General features: G+C 47.0%; 1 protein-coding gene across 1 annotated transcript in view; it reads right to left on the reverse strand.

The window, feature by feature from the left end:
• The window catches only part of LOC142564063 (centrosomal protein of 290 kDa-like), a 32,047-nt gene extending 7,064 nt beyond the window's left edge, over nt 1–24,983 (reverse strand). Inside the window, exons 1-5 of the mRNA XM_075674885.1 lie at nt 24,897–24,983; nt 12,240–12,362; nt 6,858–7,072; nt 4,199–4,295; nt 2,468–2,538 (exon numbers count right to left, since the gene is read on the reverse strand). Of these exons, the coding sequence (XP_075531000.1) occupies nt 2,468–2,538; nt 4,199–4,295; nt 6,858–7,072; nt 12,240–12,362; nt 24,897–24,977 (587 nt within the window). The 5' untranslated portion in view covers nt 24,978–24,983. The remainder of the gene's footprint in view (nt 1–2,467; nt 2,539–4,198; nt 4,296–6,857; nt 7,073–12,239; nt 12,363–24,896) is intronic.
• Nucleotides 24,984–26,543: the final 1,560 nt, after the last annotated feature.

Consider the following 26,543-nt stretch of genomic DNA (forward strand, 5'->3'; position numbering starts at 1 on the left):
CGTTCGACAGCTTTGCTTGCTGGACCAAATTGTAGCACATGCACATCCTGCCAGCGTTTGTATTCGTTCTCCCACACGCAGTAGCCATGGTAATACCTGTCGCCGGGTGTTTCGCGAAGCGAAGCAGCGCGTCGCTCACATCACGCAGACATGTCTCCTCGTGAGTTCTGCCGTGGCAGCGGAGGAGTGCGGACGGGCGCCGCATGCGCTCCGCAGTTTTCGACCGACCCATGCCATCCAGATCCACCGGGCCACCAAAAGCTTTTAGGACCTGATACAGCTCGCAAGCTGGACCACGCGGATACCAGTTTCAAGACGGTAGGCGCAATTTTCGGCGTTTTACCGGATTTTCAAGCTCCCACGTGGCCGTGGAGCTAAGCAAAACGCTAGGCTTAGCACGAGCACGGCGCTCGAGGGTGACCAGGCCACGTCGACGACACCGACGCCGGCCGAAATGGACTCGCGCCAACCGAGTCTACCGAACCCCAAGGTTCCAGCCCGAAAACCGCCCGAATTGCAAGATATGGAGGGCGATCGCTACAGCAGCTGCTCCAGCACCGAGGCCACCGGAGAAGGAGAGCTCCCGGCCACCGCCATGTTAAATCTTCTCAGACGGAAATATTAAAAAGGCAAAATAATAACAGGAATATGAGAATTATGTAACTTTTTTCGGCACAGCTGTGCACAATCTCCGGGATCTGCCTACGCAAGAGGCCGCGTTTCTACCACAAAGCTCGCGCAGCTAGTGCATAGAGTTCACCGTCATCGTTTCCCTGAAAACGTTACTCTAAACTGCAGTTGTCGGGAAGCGTGGGAAACCCTCAGAGAGTTTTGAATGCTATCAAGTTTCACTCTTATAACGAAGCTTAAGCGTCCTCCAAGTTTTTAAGACACCAGTTACGCAGACACTCGAGGCGCGTTTGCGCTGTCGTGGTCCTAGAGGCTGTGCGATTCCGAGCTCAACGACGCATGCGCGAATCGCACGGTTTACTTCCGCCCACGTACCAAGTGTTGCAGGTCACGTGATCTGCTGCAGGCAAGAAATAAGTATGCAATTGAGGGCGTCATCGAGTCGCTAAATTTGGTACATTAATAGACGCTGTCTACCCCGGCGCCTGTGTGTGTTTGAGCTCAGGTGATTTAGAAAAAAAGGCGCCTGAAGCGCACGCTTGTCTTCTTTGCTACAGTACAAGCATAACAAATAATATTCTGAGGAGATTCTTTCGCCAACATTATACGTGACAGTTTCTGCAACAAAGCGTCTAGGTTATTCAATTTTTCACTTGAGTGCTAAAAAATTGTAGTCAACACATGAAAGGGAGAATAGGTTGAGAAAAAAGTGTGCGACGAGATCAAAATCTAAGAAAGAAATCTGGGGCGCTATAACGTAAAGCTATTCCAAACTTTTCTATTCCAATTCTGCAATCAGCCCTACGCCATTGTTAAAAAACTTTTTCGAACCAGTCCCACTTTGCCTGTCTGTCACGCCACATCACGAAAACCGCGATAGCTCTCCATCTGATATGACGTGAAGACACCGATTATGCATGACTGGAAAGCACAAAAGAAAAATGCTTGTTTATGATTTAACGCCTTTCCTTCATTAGCGCTCGGCCATTGGTCAAAAGTTTTCGAGCGACACCCACTTCACCTGCCTGTCACGCGACGTCTCAAAAGCGCGAAAACTCACCACGTCAAAATGATTGTACGCTTTAAAGATGCATTATTATGCCGAACAAAACTGAGTTTTCTTGAGAATAGGCACATGCTGCCCTGTTCCGAAAGGAATAAAAGATGGCTGCCGCTGATGGCTCAGGCACTGGCTACTCGCTCCAGCACGAGAGCATAGGTTTAGTTGCATACAATAAAGCTGTTTTTGTGGCTATGTAATGTTTTCGAGCACTTTCGGCATGTTTACAATCTCGTTCTGCCAACTATTCGTTTCTGAGGATCCGTTTTAGCGGCATTATTAACCTTCCGCTGCATGCCGTCGCGATTTTCGACCAGCCACCGCAAGATAGGTAAGAAAAAGCGGAGCAATCACAGGCGCTGGCACCACACTCTTCATTCGGTTATCTATTTTCAAGGCACTGGCTCGGCTCCATCGAATCCCTCTCCACTTGAGCGTGCTCCTCGCCTCTTGCCAGCCAATTAGATAAGATAAGCCGCTCAGTGTAGGCAATGTTATTTGTTTTTAAAGTAAACAAAAGTGACCTCCTATTAACGAAGAGAGCGTTTTTATTGGTCTGTTCACGCAACCCTGCGGGTCACTGCCTGATTCTTGCGTCAGCACTTGCACAAATTTGACGTCAGGAGATTGGAATAAAAACATATTGGAATAGTTTTACTTTATAGGGCCCCTGCTTGCTTAACATTTCCATGTCCATTCCATGTATGAAATCTGAAGTGATCTATATTTAATGTTTAACTTGATGCTCTCATTCGCATTTCGCAAACCTGTACTCACCGGTCGCGAATTTCCAGCTGCCTCTTGAGATCTCGTATTTCGGCAACGGCGTCCGAGAGCCCGTACTCGCCCTGGAAATGAGTCGGCTCGTATAACAGCAGTTATCCTCAGCGCACTTAAATTAGCACGCAGAGAAAGCATTACCAGTTTCGCAAATGCGACAATAAGAGTTTTTCAATAACCGAGCGATAGCTTATTCAGTCACATCTTACGAAACAAACCGGGACGCGTTTTAGTCGCTCACCTACAGGAAATTTTAATACTTGTAGCTATTGAGTGCAGATATCAGTCTAAAGGTGACTGGAAACACAAGCATTTTCTTCATTAATTTGCGTGGTGTGATGTCATAGTCGCCATGGAGCATGATTAGGTGACTGGTGCGTATTACGAAAAGCCCTTCTCCACATTCACCTGTTAGTTCAATATGCAGATGTCCAGTTTTCTATGATGCTACTCTGGCTGTGTAAAATATTTATAATAACCTTATTCGCGACTACGCCATCCCAGCAGTTAGAACGCAATGACAGGCGCTGGACGTATTGTGCACTGCTCTTATCGGTCGCATAATTATTTGATTTAAGAATGTGACGAAGGGACTTTCAGTACCACTGACTTTTCCATCCTTTCGTACCTCTGTTGGTACATGAGGCTACGCATTCCAAAATACCTGGTTCTCATTCGAAATTTCATCAGCACGATCATGATTAGGTGTGTGTAAACAAGGCGAAACTTTCCCTCTCATTGCACGCCCATCGTTATTATCAAAATTTCACTTTCTGCAAAGGCAGAGAGATAGTGTTCTCGTGCTACTGTTGACGATCGTGATATAAATATCGGGCGAGGGTTGCCTTCTTTCGCCCGTGCCTTCTTTCCACGCGTGCCTGTGCCGTTTCTCATTAATCACAGGCACCACGAGCCGCTACCAACTAGGCCAGCGTTCAGTTTCGAAGCGCGCCCCTTCCTCGCCGCAGATAAAATGAAACCAATGAATGCTTTATCCGCCGCAGTCAGTTAGGGAATGAATACCATATATAATGCCATAAAAATCGCTTCAGGACATCTTGGTCAAAATTCACGTGTGGCGCATTGAAGAGCGAAGGACATTCAGGGAGCTGACGAACCTGTGAAATTCATTTCTAGAGTAATAGACATCTCGTGGGCTAAATTTGCTGGCCGTGGTCGACGCGACGCCAATCTTGCACTGCGGTATGTGGTATTGTATGGTGGCTGACTGAGCGTCAGACTGACCCAGTTTCATTCAACAAAATCACACATTTTTTTTTTCACGTTTAGACGCTTAGGTTGCCAGCCACGGTTGTAAAGGTCAGAACTATCCCTACAACTTCACCATTTCAGAGTCGGCATTGTTATGCGTAATTTTGAATTAATTGCGTCATTTGTTATAGCTTTCTTGTTATTCCTTAAAGCATTTACTGTAGCGTTAGCGCGGAAGACACAGGAAAGTTGACAGGACGAACGCGCCGTGGCGTTCATCCTCTCAGCTTTCTATTTTCTGTAGTGCGCAGTTATTCCTTTAACCACGACCTAATTTGCACAAGAACAAGGTGTGCAATACAATAAACGTGTAGAAAAAGCATCGTTCTTACCGAAGTTACTCCGCCTTATTCGTCCATTCATTTTCATTAATGGCATAACCGTTAACGATTGTGCACCGCCAGCGCCACTAATGCACCAAAACGTAGCGATTAGAAATAGGAAACAGCGTCTCACCAGCTCATACTTCCGGGCTGCAGCCACAGCTTCCGCGAGCTGCTTGTCCTTCAGGCGAGCTTCTTCCTCCACCTTGCCCAGCATGGATTGGACGCTCCTGGAAGTTGATCAAGCAAGAACGGCCGACTGTCTGCTTCGAATGACTTCAGCGGCGGCTTTCACGCATCCTTCTAGCACTTTCTTCAGCTGCGCGCTTACGACAAAAGAAGTGTACAAACAAAGTGTAGCACGTAGGAAAAACTGCACTCTGCAGCCTAGGCATATAGCCTGGAAATGAACACTTTAAACCTGACTGCGGGAAAGCGGATGTGCAGGCTTCAATTTTGCGCTGCCCCAATCTAGGTAAAAAAAAAACAGCATGCCCGACTTAGAGTCTAAGCCGTTCCACGGCTATCTACTTTTTCATAAGTCTTAGCCACATTAGTAATACAACCCCCCGAAGGGACATTGACACAAACAATGTTCATGATTGGCCTTGACTTGAAGTGAACTGCGTTGCTCAGTAACTATTGTCGCTGTCTGTCCTAAACGCGAGCAAACTCATCCTGCAATTTAATGGCGGGTCGGGTTACGAGTGGCAACCTAAAATTTGAAGTTTTCATCGAATGTAAGGCCCTAGAGCGATGCACGCGTGCACAAGCACGTGCACGCACAGCCAAAAAATGTTCATTTTTCTGAGGAGGGGAGACGGGAGGGGGGAGGGCGGTATGCGGCCAGACGAGTTTTTTGAATCCCATATATGTTACTTTTTATAAGGGGTGCACTTGAAGAAACATCGCGTGACCTCGGAGAGTGGTTCGCTGAAGTGACGGCCTTATATGAGTATTTGCATGACCTCATTGGTAGGACAGAATTTCATTTCACAGCCCGAGTCCTCTCGCACCGCCAAGAATCTGGTGTCTGTCGCTGGTGCACTCTTCCTTCGTGCTGTTGTGTCATACTTCGCTAACACTAATACTGCGTCGCTTTTCCGGCGAAATTGCAGCCTCTTTCTTGCTATTTTTACGTGAATCTGAGTATAAGCGCTGCTGTGCATCACTGCCGTTGATTGTGATTTGGAGTCAATACGGCTTGGCCTCATTTCGGTTACTGAGTGAATTAGATACATTCATGACCTCTGAATGCTAGTGGCAATGTTTTCATCCCTAATATTTGTTGCAAACTATAATGAGAGTATATTTTTTGTACCAATTCTTAGCATTGCCTACTGCAAACCAAAGCAATACCGAGACACGTATCATTCGCGAACATTTCACACGCCGTTCATATACGACTCTTCCGCCGGGGTCACTGAAGTCTGCATGTTTTTTTTTTTCAGGGCCAATAAAATCACACAAGGCAATTTGAAGCGAGGTGTACATACAGCAACATATTGATTTTCTAAGGATAGGCTATTCACAGCATTAGAAATAATTCTTAGTTAGCTACTTTCCTCTATTAAAATATATATATTAACTTTGTCCCGTGCACATATTGACATATGCTATGTCTGTGCATGGTGCTTGCCGCGGAAATTTTTGGCTGAAATGTTTAAGTGAGAAAATACGGATGCGGTAGCCGCCGCTGTAGCGTCTAATGCCCTAGCCCTTCTGTTGTCAGGATTGGCAGTAACGAAGGGAAAGTATGAAATATAAGGCCGTGCACGTCCACGCCAACAGTGACACTGTAATTTTTTAGCCACAACAAAGTTTTAAGTGAAATGATAGCGGCAGCTTAAAGGAAACCTCGTATGATGCGGTTTACAGAACTCTGGTAATCACACTTCAAGGAGGGGGCGGGGAAGACACGGCTTCGGCATCGCCGGGTGCCCCGCCTCCCTTCGGCAAACTTCGGAGGGGGCTCGGGCCCCAGAGCACCCCTGTAGTCGGCGCCTATGCACACAGGCATGCAACATGCACATAGAGGCTGCATCGCACTTGCATGGACAGGTCGAGTGGCAGGCTGCGGACTGCGCCAGCGTCTACAGCAGTTACCTCGCGGAAGCTGCTATGCTTTTTGTATGGGGCGAATAGATGTTGGACGCAGCATGATTACGCATGACCACATTTCGATGTCGGTCTCTGCTTTAGTTTGGCGAAAGCTGGTGACGTCGTTTCCCAATTCACCACTCTATGAAGGAGGGATTCAAACTCTAGCATAAAAAAAAAAAAACTCAGATGCGAACAGCGAAGCGCGCGGGCGTAGCACAACTGGGGGTGTAGTGCAGCCGCGCACGTTGTCGGCCCGTCACCACAAGATAGGCTCGCTAACTCTAAGTGAGTGAGCGAGTGAGGTAAGCTCACTCTACTGCCACGGTACTGCTCCCGCGTTCTTTTATTTCATTCTGTTTCAAAGCGAGCAAATGAAAATAAGAGGAGCGCACTATGGCGGGCATCCTCACATCCGGCGGGCAAACCCGACGTTCATGGTTATATTGCGCTCAGTTTTACAAACACGATATTAAGGAAGGATTCACGATGGTGAATATCGTGTTTGTAAAACTGAGCGCAATATAACCATGAACGTTCACCAACTAGCCCCCTTCATTGCTTTACCAAACCCGACGTGCACGCAACTCTGGTGATGACTGGGCGACGGTTCACACTGTCGCTTCAGATGTGCTTTGCGCACTCGCTCCCCCGTTCACATTTCATTTTTTTTTCACCGACTGTACACGAACCTGAGCAGCAAGCTCTTTTCCCGAAGCTTCCCTTGCAGGTCGAGCCAACGGCCGCCCCGCCTCGCCGTTCGTCCGCCATCCTGACTGTCTTCGTCCCGTTGGCGGCGCTCCGTTTGCAGTGCCTCGATTATGGTGTTCTGGTCCTCCAAGTCGCGCGTCGCCTGTTCTAGGGACTGCGACAGCTGCTTCACCTGCCGGTCACGCTCCTCCAGAGCCTGCACGTACGAATGACGGGCAATTAAATCTTATTTTCAGCAAGGGAGCCGCCTCTTCGAACTTTACCATCGACTGTAACACCGAGATCACAGGCGGCATTCTTAACTGCGCCTTGTCTTGAGTTCTGCGCATGCTGAATAATGTAGCACGGAATGCCTGACACCGGGAAGTGCACTTCGTCTTCTCACAGAGGAAAAACTATTTCAGTTATAACTATCGGAATATTTCTTTGATTCGAAAATAGCGACAGCGAGGCGTAGAAAGCTGCTGTGCGCTGGCTGCTGGGTGACGTAAGGAGAACGTCACCTCGAGTGGCGCGGCTTTTGGCCCCCTTTTGCCGCCGAGCTTCGGTTTCACGCGCTTCGACAGCCCGACATTCGTCGTGTCACACTTTAGCAGGTAATGCTATTTTTCCAGATCCAGAAGCTATGATGGCTTGATCGGAATAGTCGCTTCAATTTCCCAATTACGATGAGCCCGCTTAATGTGAAAGTTTTAAAGCTAAATCGCTACCTTGCTAGTAGAGCAGATTGCGACTATCGCCAACGATTTGTGACGCACACCTCTTTGTGATTCATATCGTTCTTGCAACGCTCGCCAGCCTTTACTGATGCGGTCGCTTAGGGAGGTTCGGTTCAGCAATCAAATATGCCCCAAATTGATTTTTCTATCCCTGTCTTTCGGTAGCATGAATACCAACAAACTTGCTCAGCTCTCTGTATTTTGCTGGGAAATAAATAGCAGGCACAACTCCAGTTTAGCGCTGCCTAACGCGGAACATTGTTCTTTAGTAGCAGAAAGGCACTGACGAACTGTAGTAATTTTCTTAAGCTGAACGCACATCACAGGTTGTGAAGGTGAAATTTTTATGTGACATTGCACCCTTCGGGATTATTATTACGTACAACTTTACACTGCCAGAGACGAGACGTTCATTTAAGGGATCGCCAGTCGTTCATGCGCAGGCGCGAGTAAGAGCGGGCGCTAGAGAGAAAATCTGGGGGCTTTGACTCCTTGAATATAAGACCCTGCCTAGGTACTACGGAGGAGATTTCTTAGCGCGTGTTGTAGGCGTTTGTCCCTAGGCGTGCCGGCACTGGGGAGTGGCGTCGAGTTTGTATACGCTCGGACGCTGGCTGCCGGCGCGGTTAAAGCAGGTGAAGCTGCGGGCCAAGTCAGTCGTGGCGGACCGTAGCTTTCTCGCGCCTTACGGCGATGTACCTTGTAAATAACATCACAGGCGTTTCTGTGGGAGCAGTAGCGACCGTAGTAGAGCCCGGGCCGTATATATTAAAAATCTGGAAGGCAGAGCGCCTTAGCAACCGCTGTTGAACGCAAGTGGCTGAAATGCCGACGGTGACGATGACTGACACAGCACCAGCGCCACAGGCCCGAGGAAGTCTGTCCGACGTTCCTTAATTCAGACGCAGAATTCTGACTGGTGTTGCAGAAGTCGCGGGGCGCAGTAGTGCTGAACCTAATTTGCGTCATAAGTTGGCGACTGGACGTTACTATATTCAGTCCCGTTTTTTACTAATTGTAACAACGTGTCATTATTTCGCATTATTGGCGGCGCCTCCAGGACACCAAAGCGGCAGCGGGGACACCAAAGCTGGAACCCGGACTGGTCCGCCGTGGGTTCGGGCACGCCGAGATTTGTGCGTGCGAGGGGTGTACAAGATCTATCGCGAACAGCCAATTTTTTATTCGAACACCCCCTGGCACGCTTCGGCCTCCGCAGCTCCAACCGACGGGCCGCCCTGCTTCCAGCTTTGATCCCCCCGTTAGCCTTTGGGTGCTCCGGAGATCTTGCGCCGCCTGCTTTACGATAACCTCAGATGCTCTCCTGAGGCCTCCGTTTGTCGGTTACATGTGCCCTCCTGGAGCACCGCTTGTAAAAAATACAATCTATCGTCGCGATGAAAACAGCGACTCGCGACTTATACAACCCCAGTCAGAACCTTGCCACTTCAGACACAGCGATCACCAAATGGGGCGTCCGTGCCCACTCCCTCATCGCGCGAGCACACAGCGACAGAGCGTAAACAAACTCGACCGCACTCCGCGATGCCGGTATGTCTAGGGGACAAACGCATACAACACGCGCTAAGAAACTTCCTCCGCAGTGCCCAGGCTGAGTCATATATTCAAGGAGCAAAAACACCCAGATTTTTTCTCGCGCGCCCGCTCTTACTCGCGCCTGCGCACAAACGACTGGCGATCCTTCAAATGAACGTCTCGTCTGCCAGAGTGTGTATAACACGCACTAAACTACGTAGCTTGGCCCATTTCTCCATTTCACTTCGGCGAACCGCAATACGCGGGACCAATGAAAGACGACAGCATGCAGAGACTGCTCCGTCGTGGGAAGAGCCCGAAGAAAATTAACCCGCGAAATTATAGAAGTAGAAATGACTGATAGGATTGCGGATAACTGTGTGTCAAAACCGTCAATTGCCCTCTCCCGCAATGAGTTAGCTACCTACGTAATGGTGTGCAAGGTATTTTTTCTTTTTTTTTTTGCAGACGGCACTTGCATGATGATGTACGGAAAAATGTTTTATATATGCGTGGGTCCTTTGCTCGAAATAAAGATTGTTGCAAGTTAGCGCGTGTATTTGTCACGTTTTCGTTTTGCCCTTGTCTTTTCAAGCGCTATAAGCCTCACGGCTTCACCGAAGTCAAATATGCGTCACCAACTGGCCTAAGATTCTACTCTTCTCTATTATCCAAAGTTCACTGGTCCACCCTGTTTCCACAGTGTTTTGACTCTTTAATCACTGGTGGTTTCAGTGGCAGATTCACGGGCCAGGGCACAATAAGCCTAATTCGCGTCTTTGCTGACGCCACTGTGCATGCGTTATTGGAAGAACCCAGGCGCACTATGCATTGAATCTGAGAAGGATTGGGCCAAGCGCTAAATGCTTCATTGGCGCTGTACCGAGTTTGAAGGACACAAAGAGCGCTATGTGGGCGTTTCGTAACAGCAGTGTGGTCCAAATGCAGTCCTAGGTCACCGTTTCAGACGCTGGGCTGAATAAACGTACACTCGCCAACTGAAAAAAATTCAAAACACAGATGGACGTTCCGGCGCCCAATACGGGTGCCTTGTTAACAATGAACGAATGCATGATGGTCTTTATTATATAGGCATCGGAAGACGTAATGCCCTTGCGTACAACTCAGGGAGGGGTCCCCGTGTCCGGTTTATCGTGTTAGTAGTAGACTGTATGCAGAATGATTCAAGGAGCAGTCGGGATTATAATTTTTTCTCTCTTTCGATGATAGAAGCCGCATACCAGTTAATATTGTGTCCAATCTTTTCGTGATGCTCTGCCAGGGCGCTAGAAACTATGTGTCCTTTGGCTACATCAGTGCGATGCTGCTGTAGCCTTCTTTTAAAGTTCCCCCTCCCGCCTACGTAGCACGCATGGCAGTCCTGGCAAGGAATTTTGTAGATGACGCCCGGAAATGTTTCTTTTTCGAGGCGGTCTTTCACGCGGACGAGTTGTTGTTTTAGTTTGCTTGAAGGGACGTGGCAGATATGTACATCATAATCTTTGAAAATTCCTGATATTGACTGGCTCACGCCTCGTGCATAGGGGAGAGACGCCCGTTTTCTTCTTCTCATCCGCCTTACAGGGGTTCAGCCGCACGCTTTCTTTCAGTCTTTATAAACTGACCGGGGTAGCCATTGCTGACCAAATCCGGCGTCACTCTCTTCAACTTAGCTCTGCGTGCGTCAGTAGTCGAGCATAATCGGAATGCACGGGTGAACAATGTCGAGGCAACAGATCGTTTTTGTCGAAGGGGATGGGCCGAATCAAAGTGCAGATATTTCCCTGTGTGGGTAGGCTTTCGATAAACACTTGGGGAAAGGCCGGATGCAGTGCGCATGACTTCAACGTCGAGAAAGGCCAAACGACCATTAACTTCTGCAACGGTGAATTCTATTGTGCTTTGGAAAGAGTTCAGGTGCTGCAGAAAAGGTACGACGTCTTCGCGGCGGATAATGAAACAACAGTCATCGACATACCGCAGGAACAATTTTGGGGCGGGCTGAAACGTCGTGAGGGCTTTATCTTCGACGGCTTCCAAAGCAATGTTGGCACAAGACACTGACAGCGATGCTCACATTGCCGTTCCAAACAACTGCCTGTAAAGACGCTCACCGATCAGATGCTGTGTTAGGCTGCACTGGTTTCAGGATGGGCCCATGAAAGAGTGGGCTTCCTTCGGGATCGCCCGTGAAAACTGTCACATACTCGACCGCAACACCCGATCTAAATTAATCCACAATACTTCGCATTAAAAGGTTATTGACTAGCTTTCAATAAATGTTTCTGATACAATGAATGAGCATATGGTTTATGGAAACGCAATACGACTCTACTAAGAAGGTGATGTAACAGGTTATCCGCTTCGGCAATTCATTTTACGGCAGTAACGCCTGCGTAGCGTGAGTAATCAGAGAATAATATTTAAGCATGCACGATTTTACAAAACTTGTATGATGTTTCTTAAATATGCATACGTGGTCAAGGGTATCAAACAACAGAATCACGTTCGACATCAGGGGTAGGTATTATGAAAACTAGACTACAGGAGTGAAAAGGGGGCATGCATCATGTTGCACTTCAGATACGGCGGCAGCGATCGGCTGTTAGCCGAAGCAAGAATCTGTTGCGTCTAGGTGTCCCGCCATTTTAAAAGCTTTATTTAGGAAGCTTATATTTATATAAATCTAAGTGCTCAGCAAAAGTTTGGCTTAGTATACCGCAAAAACAGGATCAGTGGAAAGTGCAGCTTTATCTTTCGATGTTTTTTAAATGAAATCACCAACGTGCAGTGCTATGCGGTAGTTGCGCGTACATTAGACCGCTGTACTTAAGTTTCAGTGCTTAATGAAATGTGTCGGTCGCGGAGTCATCAGAAAAGAAGAAGATTTAAGACAATCTATGCTTTGACAAACTATTGATGTATATTAGAAATTTTAAAGGACGGAACGTGCTACCGTGAGACTTCACAAAAGCGACGTAGTCAGACAGTTAATTACCTGAGAATGTATGATAGCCTCAAGAATTTTCCATCGGCACTCGTGAAGAACGCATGATATCTGAGCCGCAAAAACAGCTAAATACAAGCAGAGAACTAGCATGGTCTCACCTTTCTCAAGAGGCTCACTGTAGAGTGATCGGCGTCGAGGCGGATTTGGGCGAAATTCTCCTCCATGGTAGAGAGCCGCTCCCGCTGCTCCGCCAGTTCTTGCTCCTTGCGGGCAATCATCTCCTGCATGGATCACTGCCACTTGTATCGATGGATATCGAGAACGCGGTTATTTTTTATTCTATGGAGCCTTCTCTGATCTTGAAATTTCTGTCATAATGTGGTCGTATGTGCAACAAACAATGCACGAGAACACTGGATATCTATCCGGCCACAACCGGCGACAAACTATGAATTCCCTACTATCATCACCTACGAAACTGCACAGCTCCTGCCGAATGTGCTTCAGCGCTTCAAAACATAGTTCCCGAGTAAGGAATATTAATGAATTTCGATTTCGCCTTGATGTCATTGAAATGTTGAAAGTTATTGAGTTCGAAAGCAGCGCCTATATTCCTGCAATTTTACGTCACTATTGACTATTAGAGTGCCAGCACGGCCTAATAAGTTAGATGTTTTCCAGCTCATTGAAATTAAATACGTCCATTTTCCCTGATATTTTCATAATTACCGAAGAAGGTAACACATATACGTTATGCACTTATCTCCGATAGATATATGATGAAGACAGAGGCTGACGTCCGTCAGATACGGCTTACGGATCAAACTACTAAAGCGGCGTTGGCACGAGCCCTCCACTCACGCATTCTTAACCTCTTCTTCTTCTTTACTTGTTACCATTACTTCCGCGGCTTGGTTTCACATTGGTGCCTCCAGCATATGGAACAGCTTTACATGACGTTCGACTTGCTGGCCTTTCGACAGTAATATGCGCAAGGACCATGCAAGACCGTCTACACATGGAAACTCCGCACCAAGGTTCACGCCTTTGTACAAGGTATCATTGAGCCATGACTTGTCACGTTCATGGGAAGAGGCGACAAACACGTATCTTCGTAATGACGGCTGCTCACCAGATGACTGCAGGGTGCGGAACGTAGTAAGCGGTCTTCTCCGGGCTTTAGATCGTTTCCTACATGTTCGGTGTGACCTTTTTTGAAGTATTAACTAATGGTGCGGTCATACTCCTGCAGTAGCTCCCGCTGTACTTCGAAGCGCTGAATCTCGCGTCTAAGCCGGTTTTAGGCAACACTTCACTTTGTGCTATTTAGACTCCCCAAATCCTTATCATGAGAGGAAACATGTAACAGCCAGCTTCCTTTCGCATGTGCTGTGTGAACAGGGTCACTGCAGCTTGTTCACAAACGCCGGCGGTATCCTGAGGGTCAGTGATCCCTATCGCATCGAGTCACCACTTCTTCGGCAGGTCAGCAATGTCATATGCTGCATACCCCTTCCGCTCATGCGCAAGGAATAGGGCTGAGGTTGTGGAGTTCCAATTAGGCAAGTCATTGACGTGCCTGACTGGTTAGACAACTTACACTAGCCAGCAAAAGACCGTCTCAACTGCGCATACGTCCTTGCATAAGCGTTCTAATCTTCGGCACCGATTGTCGGTGGCGGCCGATCACCCAGCTAATGCCCAGCAGCGACAAGCATCTTACGTTCACGCAATTGTGCGCGAATATCTTGTCTGATGGCTGGGGTCTTCACGTTGCAGACTCGAGGTACCCGAACCCTTCTGATGTGATGTTGCGGGAGTCGAAACCACTATGAAGTTTGAGCCTGACGCTTCGACAGCTTTAATTGGGAGAACGTAAAGAAGCGCCAAATGTCAGCACTATGAGGTCTGCTTTCCCGTGGGAAAGCAGATGGACCTTTTTAGACAGGTCGCGCAGATAGAACGTGCTCTGGCTGCCGGTGGCAAGCAGTAATCGAGCTAACACGCAGTTGTGCTTTCCGGACGCCCATGCTGTTGCTCTTTGCATCAGGAAAGGTGCCGTCGTAGAACTGCTAGCAGGAGCACTTGTCATTCTTTTGACTCTTCTGCTTGACAAGCGTGTGACTGCTCTCGGTAAAGGGGCTGTAGTTGCTTTGTTTTTATATGGCACAAAGTGCTAAACGATGACGTTTCGATGAGTACTTGCGCTTGAACCATGCTGCGTTGCGGCAACTTTGGTGCTATGTGTCTTTCTCTGCCGCATTTGAAACAAATGTTCGTGCCAGTTCGTCGCCGTCTAATCTCGTCGGCTGACAATGTGACATCGCCGTCCTATATCACGTGGTCAAGGTGATCGCTCAGTACACAGCAGCGATGGTCGTTATATGCAGACCCTGTGGGGAGTGCTTATACTGACGGTACCCGCAGCGGTAGAAGGCGTTGGCATTGGCCGTGGGCTTAAGGAGTTGTTTTTCGGTAGGGACCTCGAACGGAAGGCCTGCCTCGCTTTCCTGCTCTCTATTTGCGCCTGCAAAAACTTCATGACCTTTCGCACCTCCTCGTGTCGCGACCTAAGAGTAGCTTCGTCGTCGTTCTCAGCCTTCTTTATGCGCTGAAGTTATAGAATGGCGATATCTTGGGGGAGCGAGAGAGCATGACCTCGTATTCTAACGCCGGAACGCCGAGGCAATCGAGGAAGCTTGTACGCAAGTGCACCTCTTCCTAGAGTTCACGCAGCTGGGATAGCTGAGAAGAGCGACCGATCCACTCGATGCCAAGCAAACTATCAATGCGGTCGTCAACGAGGGCGGTATGACGGCCGAACCTCTCTAGGAGCATTATCACCGCTACAGCATAGTCCGCTTTCGCCAGCGCATATCTTCGACTGCACACTTCGCTGTTCCGGTCAAGCATTATCTTACATAGTAAAACTTCCCTATGTCGGAGAGCTCACTGCTATTACAGCTCATGGCCTCGAAATACTCCCCGAAGCCTTGCCACTAGAGAAGTTCACCAGAGAAAACGGCTATCTGTAGTTTCGGTAGCGCAAGTCGTTGTGCCGGTGCTCAGGAGGTTGCTTGAGTGGAAACGCCTTGGGTGGCGCGTTTGCTGACAACGCTCTGGGTGGCACTGTCTCCGGCCTTTGCAGCAGAATTAAGAAGGGAGCGAACCCGGCTCACGGTGATGCGTCTGTCGTCCAGGTATGTACTTCAGGGCTACGGATACTTCCGTCTCATATGCCTCACCGTTGTTCATGAGGTTGGCAACCTTCTCGTTGAGCGCTGCAAGCTCCGAGTCCTTGTACTGCCGGTCATACAAAATAACTAGCAGGTCGGATTGCGCAGGAAGCTCAGCTTGCCCTACTTCGGTTGCGAGCGAGATGAGCTTTGTTGTAGCTATTGGAGAGACATCTCCACTGCATTTCAGGCGATCTGCAGTTGGTGAAGGACACTTGTCTTCTACCCCTTTCACAGCACTAAAAACTAGGATCAGGACAAAGACTGAAGTTTGTCAGATGCGATTTAATGGCCGAACAGGTAAGATTGCGCTTGCACATGCTGGCTTTTCACGCGTTTCTAACCTCTTAAGTTTACATCATCTATCAGTGCCAGGCAGTGGCATAGCCAGAAATTTCGTTCGGGGGGACTTACGTTGCAGCTCGGCATCCTCCTTAAGAGGAAGCTTTAGCTCGGGTGCCCCTATATAAATGCATGTAGAAGGGGAAGTCGTTTTTCTCGGCAACCACTGCACCAAATATGACAAAGTTCGTTGCATTTAAAAGAAAAACTTGGGGGGGGGGGCGGGCGGGTTCTAGTGACTGCTGGTTTCCAAATTTTCATTTAGGTCGTCGACTATTTATAAAAAATTGGCCAATATCGCAAATTTTTATAAAACGAAACTATCAAGTTTAAAACTCTGTAACTCAGCAATGAAAATAGACATCACAATTCTGGGAATTTCTTCTAGTAGCACATCTACAGCGGACAAAATTGGTATGTTAGACATGAATATAAAAATTATGTATTATGGAAACACGGCTTTTGCGGGACCCTTGTACACAACGTAACCAATTCACGTAAGATATAATTTGACATACCAAATTGGTCCGCTTTGACTGTTATAATAGATGCTGTTGACAGAACCGCGATATCTGTTCTTGATGCAGAGCTGTTAGTATGTAAACGTCGCGCTCCTAGTTTTTTCGAACTTTCAAGTTTTTCGAAATATTTTAAACAAACTTCAGGCCCTAAATCGAAATTGCGCTTCCAACAGACACTATAATTTAACTTTCTCTCTCAAATGCAACTGATTTCATTGAAAGCGATCCAGAGGTTATATCAGAAAAGCGGTTCTGCATTTTATATGTATTTGCATAGGCCGCGTCTGAGTGGTGCCCGAGCTAAAGATTCCTCTTAAACAATTTGTCGAGGAATCAAATACGTGAATAATAATTGCATTTCCATTGCCAAAGATGCTGCAAACGTATTCTTGAACGCTACGCACCGTAAAAACAAGTAAAATAAATCATTCTTCATAAAAGAATATACTCGTATGTTCCAAAAGTTGTGTCCAAAATAACTGATATCAATGCTTCCATGTTTTTTGTTTCTTTAGTAAGTAACAAAAATATCAGACGAACTTGAGAACTATATCAGTTCGAAACCAGCAAAGCAGTGCATGCCGCTGATGTGAAAAATGTAAAGGCTATGAAATGAACAAGCTGAGGACAAGTATGTTTATGAAACTTTGTCATTCAAGAACCGTGTTCACATTCATGTACGTATGCAACGGCCAGTGCAAAATATCGATGACGCTGGCATTTGTTCCAATGTATTACGCAGGAGCAGCTGTTACCAGTCGTGAGTAATTGCACCGAAATTATCGTAGCAACAGAGAGCACGTATAAAAAGCAGGAGTACTGCAAAATATAGGAGGGCGAGCCAAATGAAAGTGAGCCAATGCGAATATATAACAAACGGGGTACTTTTTCTAGAAGTAGTCTTCGTGAGCATTTAGAGGTTTGTCCCATTGACTAAGGAGTCGCGTGATTCCGTTCTCATAAAATTCCTTGGGTTGCTGCTTCAAAATGCCTGCAACTGACTCTTTCACGTAATTGTCTGACACGGATGGGGTTGCATTGAGCTGTTCTTTTTTTCGGTTGCGCAAAATGTGGATTTCGCAAGGCGACAGGTCTGGGCTGTGAGGCGGATGTTGCAGCGTTTCCCACTTGAACGTTGCCAGTTTGTGTTGAATACATCAACGATGTGGGGACGGGCATTGTCGTGGAACAAGATGAGCCTATTCGTCAATTTTACACATCGTTTCTTCTTGATTGCAACACGCAGCCATTCCGGCATTTCACAGGATCGGAAACAATTGATAGTATCTCAAGATTTAGCAAATTCAATCCGCAATGGTCCCTGACGATCGAAAGAAAAAGTCAGCAACACCTTTCCGGCGGAAATGATGGCCTTGGCTTTCTTTGGGCGTGGTGAATTCGAATGTTTCCACTGTAAGCTTTGCCGTCGTGTTTCAGGCTCGTAGTAGTGGCACCATGGTTCGTCCCCGATCACAATTGCAGACAGAAGTCGGCACCCTCATTGCGATACCGGATCAGATCAGTCAATCCAGCGCCGAATTTCTCCGTCCTCTGGCGGTGGTTCAAAATCTTGGGCATCCATTGCGCACATAAAAGCCGATGACAGAGATGTTCATGAATTATGGCATGAACCGAATAGGAACTGATGGCCAGACGCTCTGCCCGTACATCGATGCTTATCTTCCGTTCTTGTCTCATCACCTCATCAACTTTTGCAATTTTGTTAAGGGTGATTTCACGATGGCTTTATTCCCGTCTTGGATCGTCTTTGCAACTTTCACGTCCTCCTTTGAATCGTTTGCTCCAACGCTTCACAGTGGCCAGTGAAATGCGATATTCAACGTACACGGCAGCCATACGGCGACTAATTTCTTTTTACGAAATACCTTCAGCAGTCAAATACTTCAAGGCACCACGCTGTTCAACTTTTGGAGTTTCCAATATGTTACGCAACCATTTTCAACCGAATGTGTCAGAGCATTACAGAACCTTTATCCTCACACATGCGTGTTCCTTTTGTTTATGAGACATCCCTCTCTTCTACGCACATGCCTCGCAGATAATGAACCGAACCATTATTGCGCGGGGTGGGTAGGCTCATTTTCATTTGACTCGCCTTCGTACATTAGAAATGCGAAGATACAATGGGATATACAAATGCGAAGATAGAGCTTGATAAAGGGCAAAAAAGTGTCCCTGGAAACAAAGTTCAGTGCACGTATACGCAAAATTTCCCAGCAATATATTTAAATATACGTATAAGTGTCCAATAAATGTACGTATCTTAGAAAAAGTCACGGTGTATAATGCGTCAAACGAAGCAAATAAACATGTTGTGCAATCACAGATTCACAGAATCCTAGATACCGCCCCCATTCCATCCACTCCCCCCGATGTATCGCGCGCGTTGGAAGATGACTAGCTTGCTCTCCGCTTTTCTCCTTTGCGCACATAAGACTGAGTCACCATTGTCGGCTTACCCTTTCCAGCCCCCCCCCTTTCCCATACGCTTTCACTCGCACATACAGCATGCGGCGCTGGGTAACGATGTTATCGCTCTTGGACTTTATACGAAACATGAGGGAGACGGTGACGGCAGGAATGCGCTTGGAGTGTCCATATAATTGCTATCGCAATAATATAATAAGAGTATCCGGCAACTGAAGCGTCCCGTGGCCATTACTTTCCGCAAAGGAAGAAGTAACAAAATCGAACTTTCACCATGCAACAATTCGCTGCGCCACAACAATGCATTTTTTTTCCTTTTGTGGGGCGGGGGCACCTAAATTACCAAACTCCAAGGAAAATATCTAATGGAAGGAAAGTCCCTAATGTGGCTACAGAAGGAATATAAAGAAAGAAAACGTGAGACGCTTGGTCCACAGAGAACCATATGGATACTTCTCGGTATCCTACACCGGCGAGCCAAGATTTTCCGCAGAGGTTGCCCTCAAGCGAACGTGGTGCAATCCATTGAGTCCCTACAGTGATGGCGGCGAGCGACTATTGTTGCTTTTTCTCGTCTGCTAGCCAGAAAGCGTTGAAAACTCTGCCAGGCGAAAATCCACTCGGCCAGGGCAAACCGAACACGCATCGAAGTGCGCCGCGCGGTGGTCAGGACAACACGAGAAAAACGTATGCGCTACGGCTGGCTCTGGCAGCTCACGGGTAAGGTAGCAGGACCAAAAAAATTGGCTCAAAGTGTCCTCGCGAATAAAAGTCAAAGTAGAAAAAAAAGAAAGTAGTTACCTTGGCTGGCTTTAGTGTCTTAACATGGATGCTGTGGCGTAGGTGAAAAAAAAAATTTTTTTATGTGACATGACGGCACAAATGAACCACCACAATGCTTCGTCTCATCGGACCTCGCTGCGTGCTTTGTCAACCTGTCTAATAGTGTGTTGATTTGGCTTCACCCGTTGTGTGTTCCAATGGAAGACTTTAGAAAAATCCATGCACTTATGGCGTCAAATGTTTATAACAGCGTTAGACCTACAAATTTCCGCAATTGAAAATCTAAAGCACTACTTTGGTAATGTCAATGCACCTTTCACATCAAAAGATTATGAGATTTATACCCATAAAGTTTCGGGATTGGTATCCATGCGCTCCGTAGATTCTGCGGCCTCCGCGAGATGCCGCGGTGAGCCCGTTTGCCATCAAAACCCAGTGCATGGGCGTTGCCATAAAATCCAGCCGGAGTTTGCAATTTTTGCGGTGAAATGTCTTTTCGAGAAGGAAAAAGAAATTCTAGACAAAATCTAGAATGATTTCCGGCGCCGGGGCTTGCTTTGGTCGGCGGTGCATTGACAACACGAAAAAATTTCGGGGGGGGGGGGGGCTGAAGCCGCATAAGTTCCACCGTCCCTGGCTACGCCCCTGGTACCAGGCGATGCACATTACTACCTTCCAATTATTTATAAAATAATGCCACTGCTGCTTCAGCATAACGGTGTATCCATTCAGCTCGTGAGCAAATTGGACATCAATGTGAAAAAGTTCTGGAATACTTCTCTGTTTTTGCAGAATATCACAACTAAATGCTGAACAAATCAGAGTTCACGACGGAGAAGTCGCAGCGCCCAGCGCCTTCGCCGTTTAGCCCCTGAACGATTTCCTGTTAAAACGGCTGTGTTCGGCTCTTGCACAACATTTTCAGCAGACCTGATGCGCTCTTTCACGACCTTTGCGTACCACGCCGCACAAGAATAGCTAGCCGGCGCCGGCAGCTTAGAACTTTGCCTTCAGACATCGGCGAGTGCGTTACGAAGCGCCGCTAGATCTAGACAGCCGAGGTAACACGCGCTACAAGTTACAATGGTCGCTCTAAAATTGACCCTCCTCTCCTTACAAATGTACAGTCAATGATAGATCATAAAAGTAAATAGCCGTGTACGCGCGCAATTTTTCTACCACCTATAACCTAGCGAACTAGCGAACGACCACAGCGAAGGATGAAAGAGCGAACGCGTAGTGCAGTGGGGGATGTAAGAGGGCTATAGGGAAGGGAGCGCGAGGAGGAAAACGGAGGAGTAGGGTGTGGCGAATGTGTTTAAAGAAAAGCGTAGTGCCGTGTAAGACGTGTTGTACGGCGACGATTCCTAGGCGATGGTGCCAGAGTAGCCTGTGTCGTCTGTTCAGCAATAGCGCAACCGATAAGGCATGCACCGAGCGCGTCTACTGTTACCACATATGAAAAAAAAAGAATGCGATGCATGAGCGAAGGTCTGTCTGTGGAGGCTGCTGTGAATCGCGCCCAAGAGCCATCCACTCGCAGCCTCTCCCGATTCTCGAGACAGTCACGCCACACTTCGCTCCGTTTGCAATGCGCCACGAGAGAAAGATTGTCTGCGCCAGCCAATATATCGCCAAATCAAAACACGTATACAGCTGCGCTCAAATTACCGATTAGGGTGTCGCGTATCGTCAGTGAATTTCTTTAAATGTTACATGAAAACATGGATATTTGTTAAGACACTTGTTCGGTACAGAAAACTTGGAAATTTGATCAGCTGTTAACCATATCGTAGTTACTCTGTCTGATATCACTTAGATATTCATCATCACCATCATCATCATCGTCATCATCAGCCTGCTTACGCCCACTGCAAGGCAAAGGCCTCTCCCATACTTCTCCAACTACGCCGGTCATGTACTAATTGTGGCCATGTTGTTTGTGCAAACTTTTTAATCTCATCCGCCCACCTAATTTTCTGCCGCCCCCTGCTGCGCTTCCCTTCCCTTGGAATCCAGTCCGTAACCCTTAATTACCATCGGTTATCTTCCCTCCTCATTACATGTCCTGCCCATGCCCATTTCTTTTTCCTGATTTCAACTAAGATGCCATTAACTCGCGTTTGTTGCCTGAACCAATGTGCTCTTTTCTAATCCCTTAACGTTACACCCATCATTCTTCTTTCCATAGCTCGCTGCGTCGTCCTCAATTTAAGTAGAACCCTTTTCGCAAGCCTCCACGTTTCTGCCCCGTATGTGAGTACTGGTAAGGCACAGCTGTTATACGCTTTTCTCTTGAGGAATAATGGCAACCTGCTGTTCATGATCTGAGAATGTCTGCCAAATGGACCTCAGCTTATTCTTATTCTTCTGACTATTTCAGCCTCATGATCTGGATCCGCGGTCTATACCTATCCTAAGTAGATGTACGCCCTTGCCCCTTCCAGTGCCTCGCTACCTATCGTAAGCTACTGTTCTCTTCCGAGACTGTTCTCTTCCGAGACTGTTCTCTACTGTTCTCTTCCGAGAAAGCAATATCATCAGCGAATCGCAAGTTACTAAGGTATTCTCCATTAACTCTTATCCACAATTGTTCCCAACCCAGGTCTCTGAATACCTCCTGTAAACACGCTGTGAATAGCATTGGAGAGATCGTATCTCCCTGCCTGACGCCTTTCTTTATTGGCATTTTGTTGCTTTTTTTATGGAGGACTACGGTGGCTGCGGAGCCGCTATAGATATCTTTCAGTATTTTTAATTACGGCTCGTCCACACCCTGATTCCGTAACGCCTCGATGACTGCTGAAGTTTCGACTGAATCAAACGCTTTCTGGTAATCAATGAAAGCTATATATAAGGGTTGGTTATATTCCGCACATTTTTCTATCACATAATCGATAGTGTGAATATGGTCTATTGTTGAGTATCCTTTACGGAATCCTGCCTGGAGCTTTGTTTGACGGAAGACTAATGTAGTCCTGATTTTTTGCGATTAGCTTAGTAAATATTTTGTAGCCAACGGACAGTAAGCTAATCGATCTATAATTTGTCAAGTTTTTGGCGTCCCCTTTCTTATGGAGTAGGGTTATGTTAGCGTTCTTCCAAGATTCCGGTACGCTCGAAGTCATCAGGCATTGCGTATACAGGGTGGCCAGTTTTTCTAGAACAATCTGCCCACCATGCTTCAACAAAACTGCTGTTACCTGATCCTCCCTAGCTGCCTTACCCCCTTGCATAGCTCCCAAGGTTTTCTTTACTTCTTCCGACGTTACTTGTGGGATTTCCAATTCCTCTAAACTATTCCCTCTTCCATTATTGTCGTGGGTGCCACTGGTAGTGTATAAATCTATATATTTTCCCTCTTACCGCTAACTCATTGATTGGCTTCTTATGTACCAGTTTCTTCCGTTCCCTCCTCAAGTCTAGGCTAATTCGAGTTCTTACCATCCTATGGTCACTGCAGAGCACTTTGCCGAGCACGTCCAAATCTTGTATTATGCCAGGGTTAGCGCAGAGTATAAGGTCTCTTTCATTTCTAGTCTCGCCATTCGGGCTCCTCCACGCCCACTTTCGGCTGTCCCGCTTGCGAAAGAAGGTATTCATTATCGGCATTTTATTCTGTTCTGCAAACTCTACTAATAACTCATCCCTGCTATTCCTAGAGCCTATGCCGTATTCCCCACTGACTTGTCTCTAGCCTGCTTCTTCGCTACCCTGGCATTGAAGTCGCTCATCAGTATAGTGTATTTTGTTTTGATGTCACCCATGGCCATACCACCTCTTTATAGAAGATTTCGACTTCCTGGTCATCCTGACTGGATGTAGGGGCGTAGCAACAAGACGCGTTTCACAACAAGACCTGCCAGCCTCTTATTAAGTTTCACAACAAGACCTGCCAGCCTCTCGTTAATGCTATAGAGTTCCTGTATGTTACCAGCTATATCCTTATTAGTCAGGAATACGACTCCTAATTCTCGTCTTTCCGCTAAGCCCCGGTAGAACAGGACGTGCCCCCCTTTTAGCACTGTATATGCTTCTGTTGTCCTCCTAACCTCACTGAGCCCTATTATATCCCATTTACTGCCCTCTAATTCCTCCAATAACACTGCTAGACTCGCCTCACTAAATAACGTTCTAACGGTAAACGTTGCCAGGTTCAGATTGCAATGGCGGCCGGTCCGGAATCATTGATTCTTAGTACCCTCTGCTGCCTCGCAGGCCTGACCGCCGCCGTGGTCAGTTGCTTCGCAGCTGCTGGGGGCTGAGGGTCGGGGTTTGAATGTTACGTTCATTTAGTAGGTTGTGTCCAAGTACTGCACCAGAGTGGCCAATCCTGCTCTGGTGAGTGGGTGCGTCGCCGGTTCTGGTCACCGGGATCAGGCCGCACTCCAGGTCTGTTTATGCAATTTCATCAACACGCGGATTTTTTTCTCTATCCGGCGGAAAATTACGCGGTACCGGGATTCGAACCACGGTCCAATTTTGCACGCGAGGCATATGCTCTAACTCAACGCCACCGCTACACTAGATATTCATGATTCTTCGTAAACAGCAAATACTTTAGTAGCCCTACGAAGCATCGAAGAAAGCGTCATTACGCATAAAGCTGTTCATTATGGCAGCGTCAAAGCACTCACAAACCTAAAATACATTTATCATGGCGCTCCCGAAATACAGTTATTTCTTCCCTAGTTTCATGTTTATCAATCTGATTAACATCAGGTCGCACATCAGGGCGAAAATCAGGGCGCACAGTAGGGCGCACTCGGTAATACCCCAAAAAGGTCGGAAGCGCAATATACGAATTATGTAATAGCCGAAAACACGACGATCCACCTTAGACAATTCTAATTGTGTCTACTGGCTGATAAGCTGTTAGTTCATTTACTATAACAAGCGCCCAAGGCCTGTGCCCTGGGGTGCGCCAGACAGAATGGAGCAACTTGAGGACAAGTGGTTGGTAGTCTTAATCATGACAGTGGTGGTCATTTAACGAACTCCATAATTGTAACTCATTTCCAGGAAAGATACGTAAAACGGGAGGTGTCAAGATTATTAGCTTCGACATACTTCCACCTACCAACTCAATTCCTTTCCAAATAACAAGACAAAACAGAAGTATTGGCAAACCTTTCAGTACAATATGTAAAACAGAAACTCTTACCGAATTTTTGATAGAAGTAATATTTGAGGTCAGTAAATGCTACACAGGGCTTGGAATGGCATCCGTATCTACAGCCCTCCTTGGCAATACATGTGTCCCAGCTAAGGTTAGCCAAGCTGCATGGTAAAAAAATGATTAGAAAAACACGGTACAAGATACGATACGATCATAATACCTACAGTTTTCGGTCATCACACCTCTCATGACCAAACACCGTAGCTCTTATTATCGTATCTTGCACCATATTTTTAAATAGTTTTTTTCCCTTTTTACAGCTTGGCTAACATTAGCTGGGACATACCGTATAAAGGTTTCTCTCACCTTAAGAGCAGCCGTCTCTTGCTTTGACGAGTCCTCCTGTGCCTTCAGTTCGGCTTTAGTGTCAGACACACGCTTATCCATGCTTTCCAGCTGCGAAAACGAGACAGCATCCAGAAACTATATTCTACTGCTAGGAACACTCGCCGTAGACAAACCAACAATGCAGACAGGATATTTGGGGCCGGCTTCTACAGATTAAGATCCCCGTGAAACCACTAGAGGACACATTCTTTATTTAAAACAGCTTCAGCATTTCTATATCTACTCAACAGTAAAACCCTAGGTCCATCCGTCCGTATGTCCCGTAACACGATCGCTTTCAAGATACGGCCCGCGTTGCCGCGCCATACGTATCCAGCACCACAATACGGTTGATCACCGTTGATAATGATTCGCATCAATATGACGAAGCTTCATCTACTCCGTCTACTTACGAGGTCTATCAAACGTGACATTGTCTTATTACATCACGTACTACAGCACGCATCGCCCAGTGCTCGTCTTCCACGAAGGAGTGGCATCATCCAAACGCACCGTCATACAACATGAGCGAACATTAGTAATTTCATACATAATTTATTTAGTAATGTCATAATTTATTCATTAGTAAAAATACAGATAATTACATATGCGTACTATACATAAGGAGGTCCCATAGTCAAAGACTGTATCGGGACCTCCTGTTAAAGATACTTATGATGTTATGCAATGTTTAAGGCAACAGTACTATAAATGAGAGCTAAGAGTAATGTAAAAACATGTTTACAGCATATAAATAATAAGAACACTTGTTAACAACATGACAATATCAAGAAACAGAATAAAATGAGAAGAAATTGACAATATCAGGAAGTATTTATTATGAATGTTTCTAGTTCTCTTTTAAATTGGTACAATTTTTGCATTTTTGGTTATAGGTGGTGTTAGGATCGGCCTGCAGGGGTATTGCTCTGCAAAACTATCTCAGCCGGCTGTAGGAGCTTCGATTGACCCGTGGTGGTGGCGCCCTTCAGAGAACCAGCGAGGTCGACAGCGCTAACCGACCATGAACTTCCTTCGGAGAACTGCGGACTACGGCAGCGTTAATCCACCATGCGCCTCGTTCGGAGAATCGGCGACGGAAGCAGGGCGGGCCACGTTTGGCGCCCCGTGTATTGTTGGTTGATTTGCCGGGTCTTCATGGTCTCTCTGCTGCAATAAGAGGCTCCCTAACAAAAGGGTGCTTTGTGGTACGTGGGCCCCAGGATTCGTCACAGTCTGCTGACACACGGGGCGACTACAGGGCGCAAGACAATGGACAACCAGCGGCTACGCTGCGGGGGTCAGCTCGGGGAATAAGACGCGCCTTTCAAGACAAGATTATGGACAACCGGCGGGTCGACTGCGTTGAGGTTTGACGCTGTGAATCGGCGGTGAACTGCCGTTTCCCTCACCTAGGGATTTAGGGAGCACGGAGTGTTTATAAGCGACTGTTCGTCGCCTGCTAGGATGTGCTCGTGCTCGTCAATGTGCTCGTCATGTGCTCGTCATCGTGCTCATGAGCAATGTGCTCGTGCTCGAGAACCAATGTGTTTGGAACTTCGTGCTCGCATGTTGTATGCTTCGTCTTGCGTGCTCCATTTAGAAGCCACACTCGACTGTCGAATG

Source organism: Dermacentor variabilis, chromosome 11, assembly GCF_050947875.1.
Source record: "Dermacentor variabilis isolate Ectoservices chromosome 11, ASM5094787v1, whole genome shotgun sequence".
Classification (NCBI taxonomy): Eukaryota; Metazoa; Arthropoda; class Arachnida; order Ixodida; family Ixodidae; genus Dermacentor; species Dermacentor variabilis.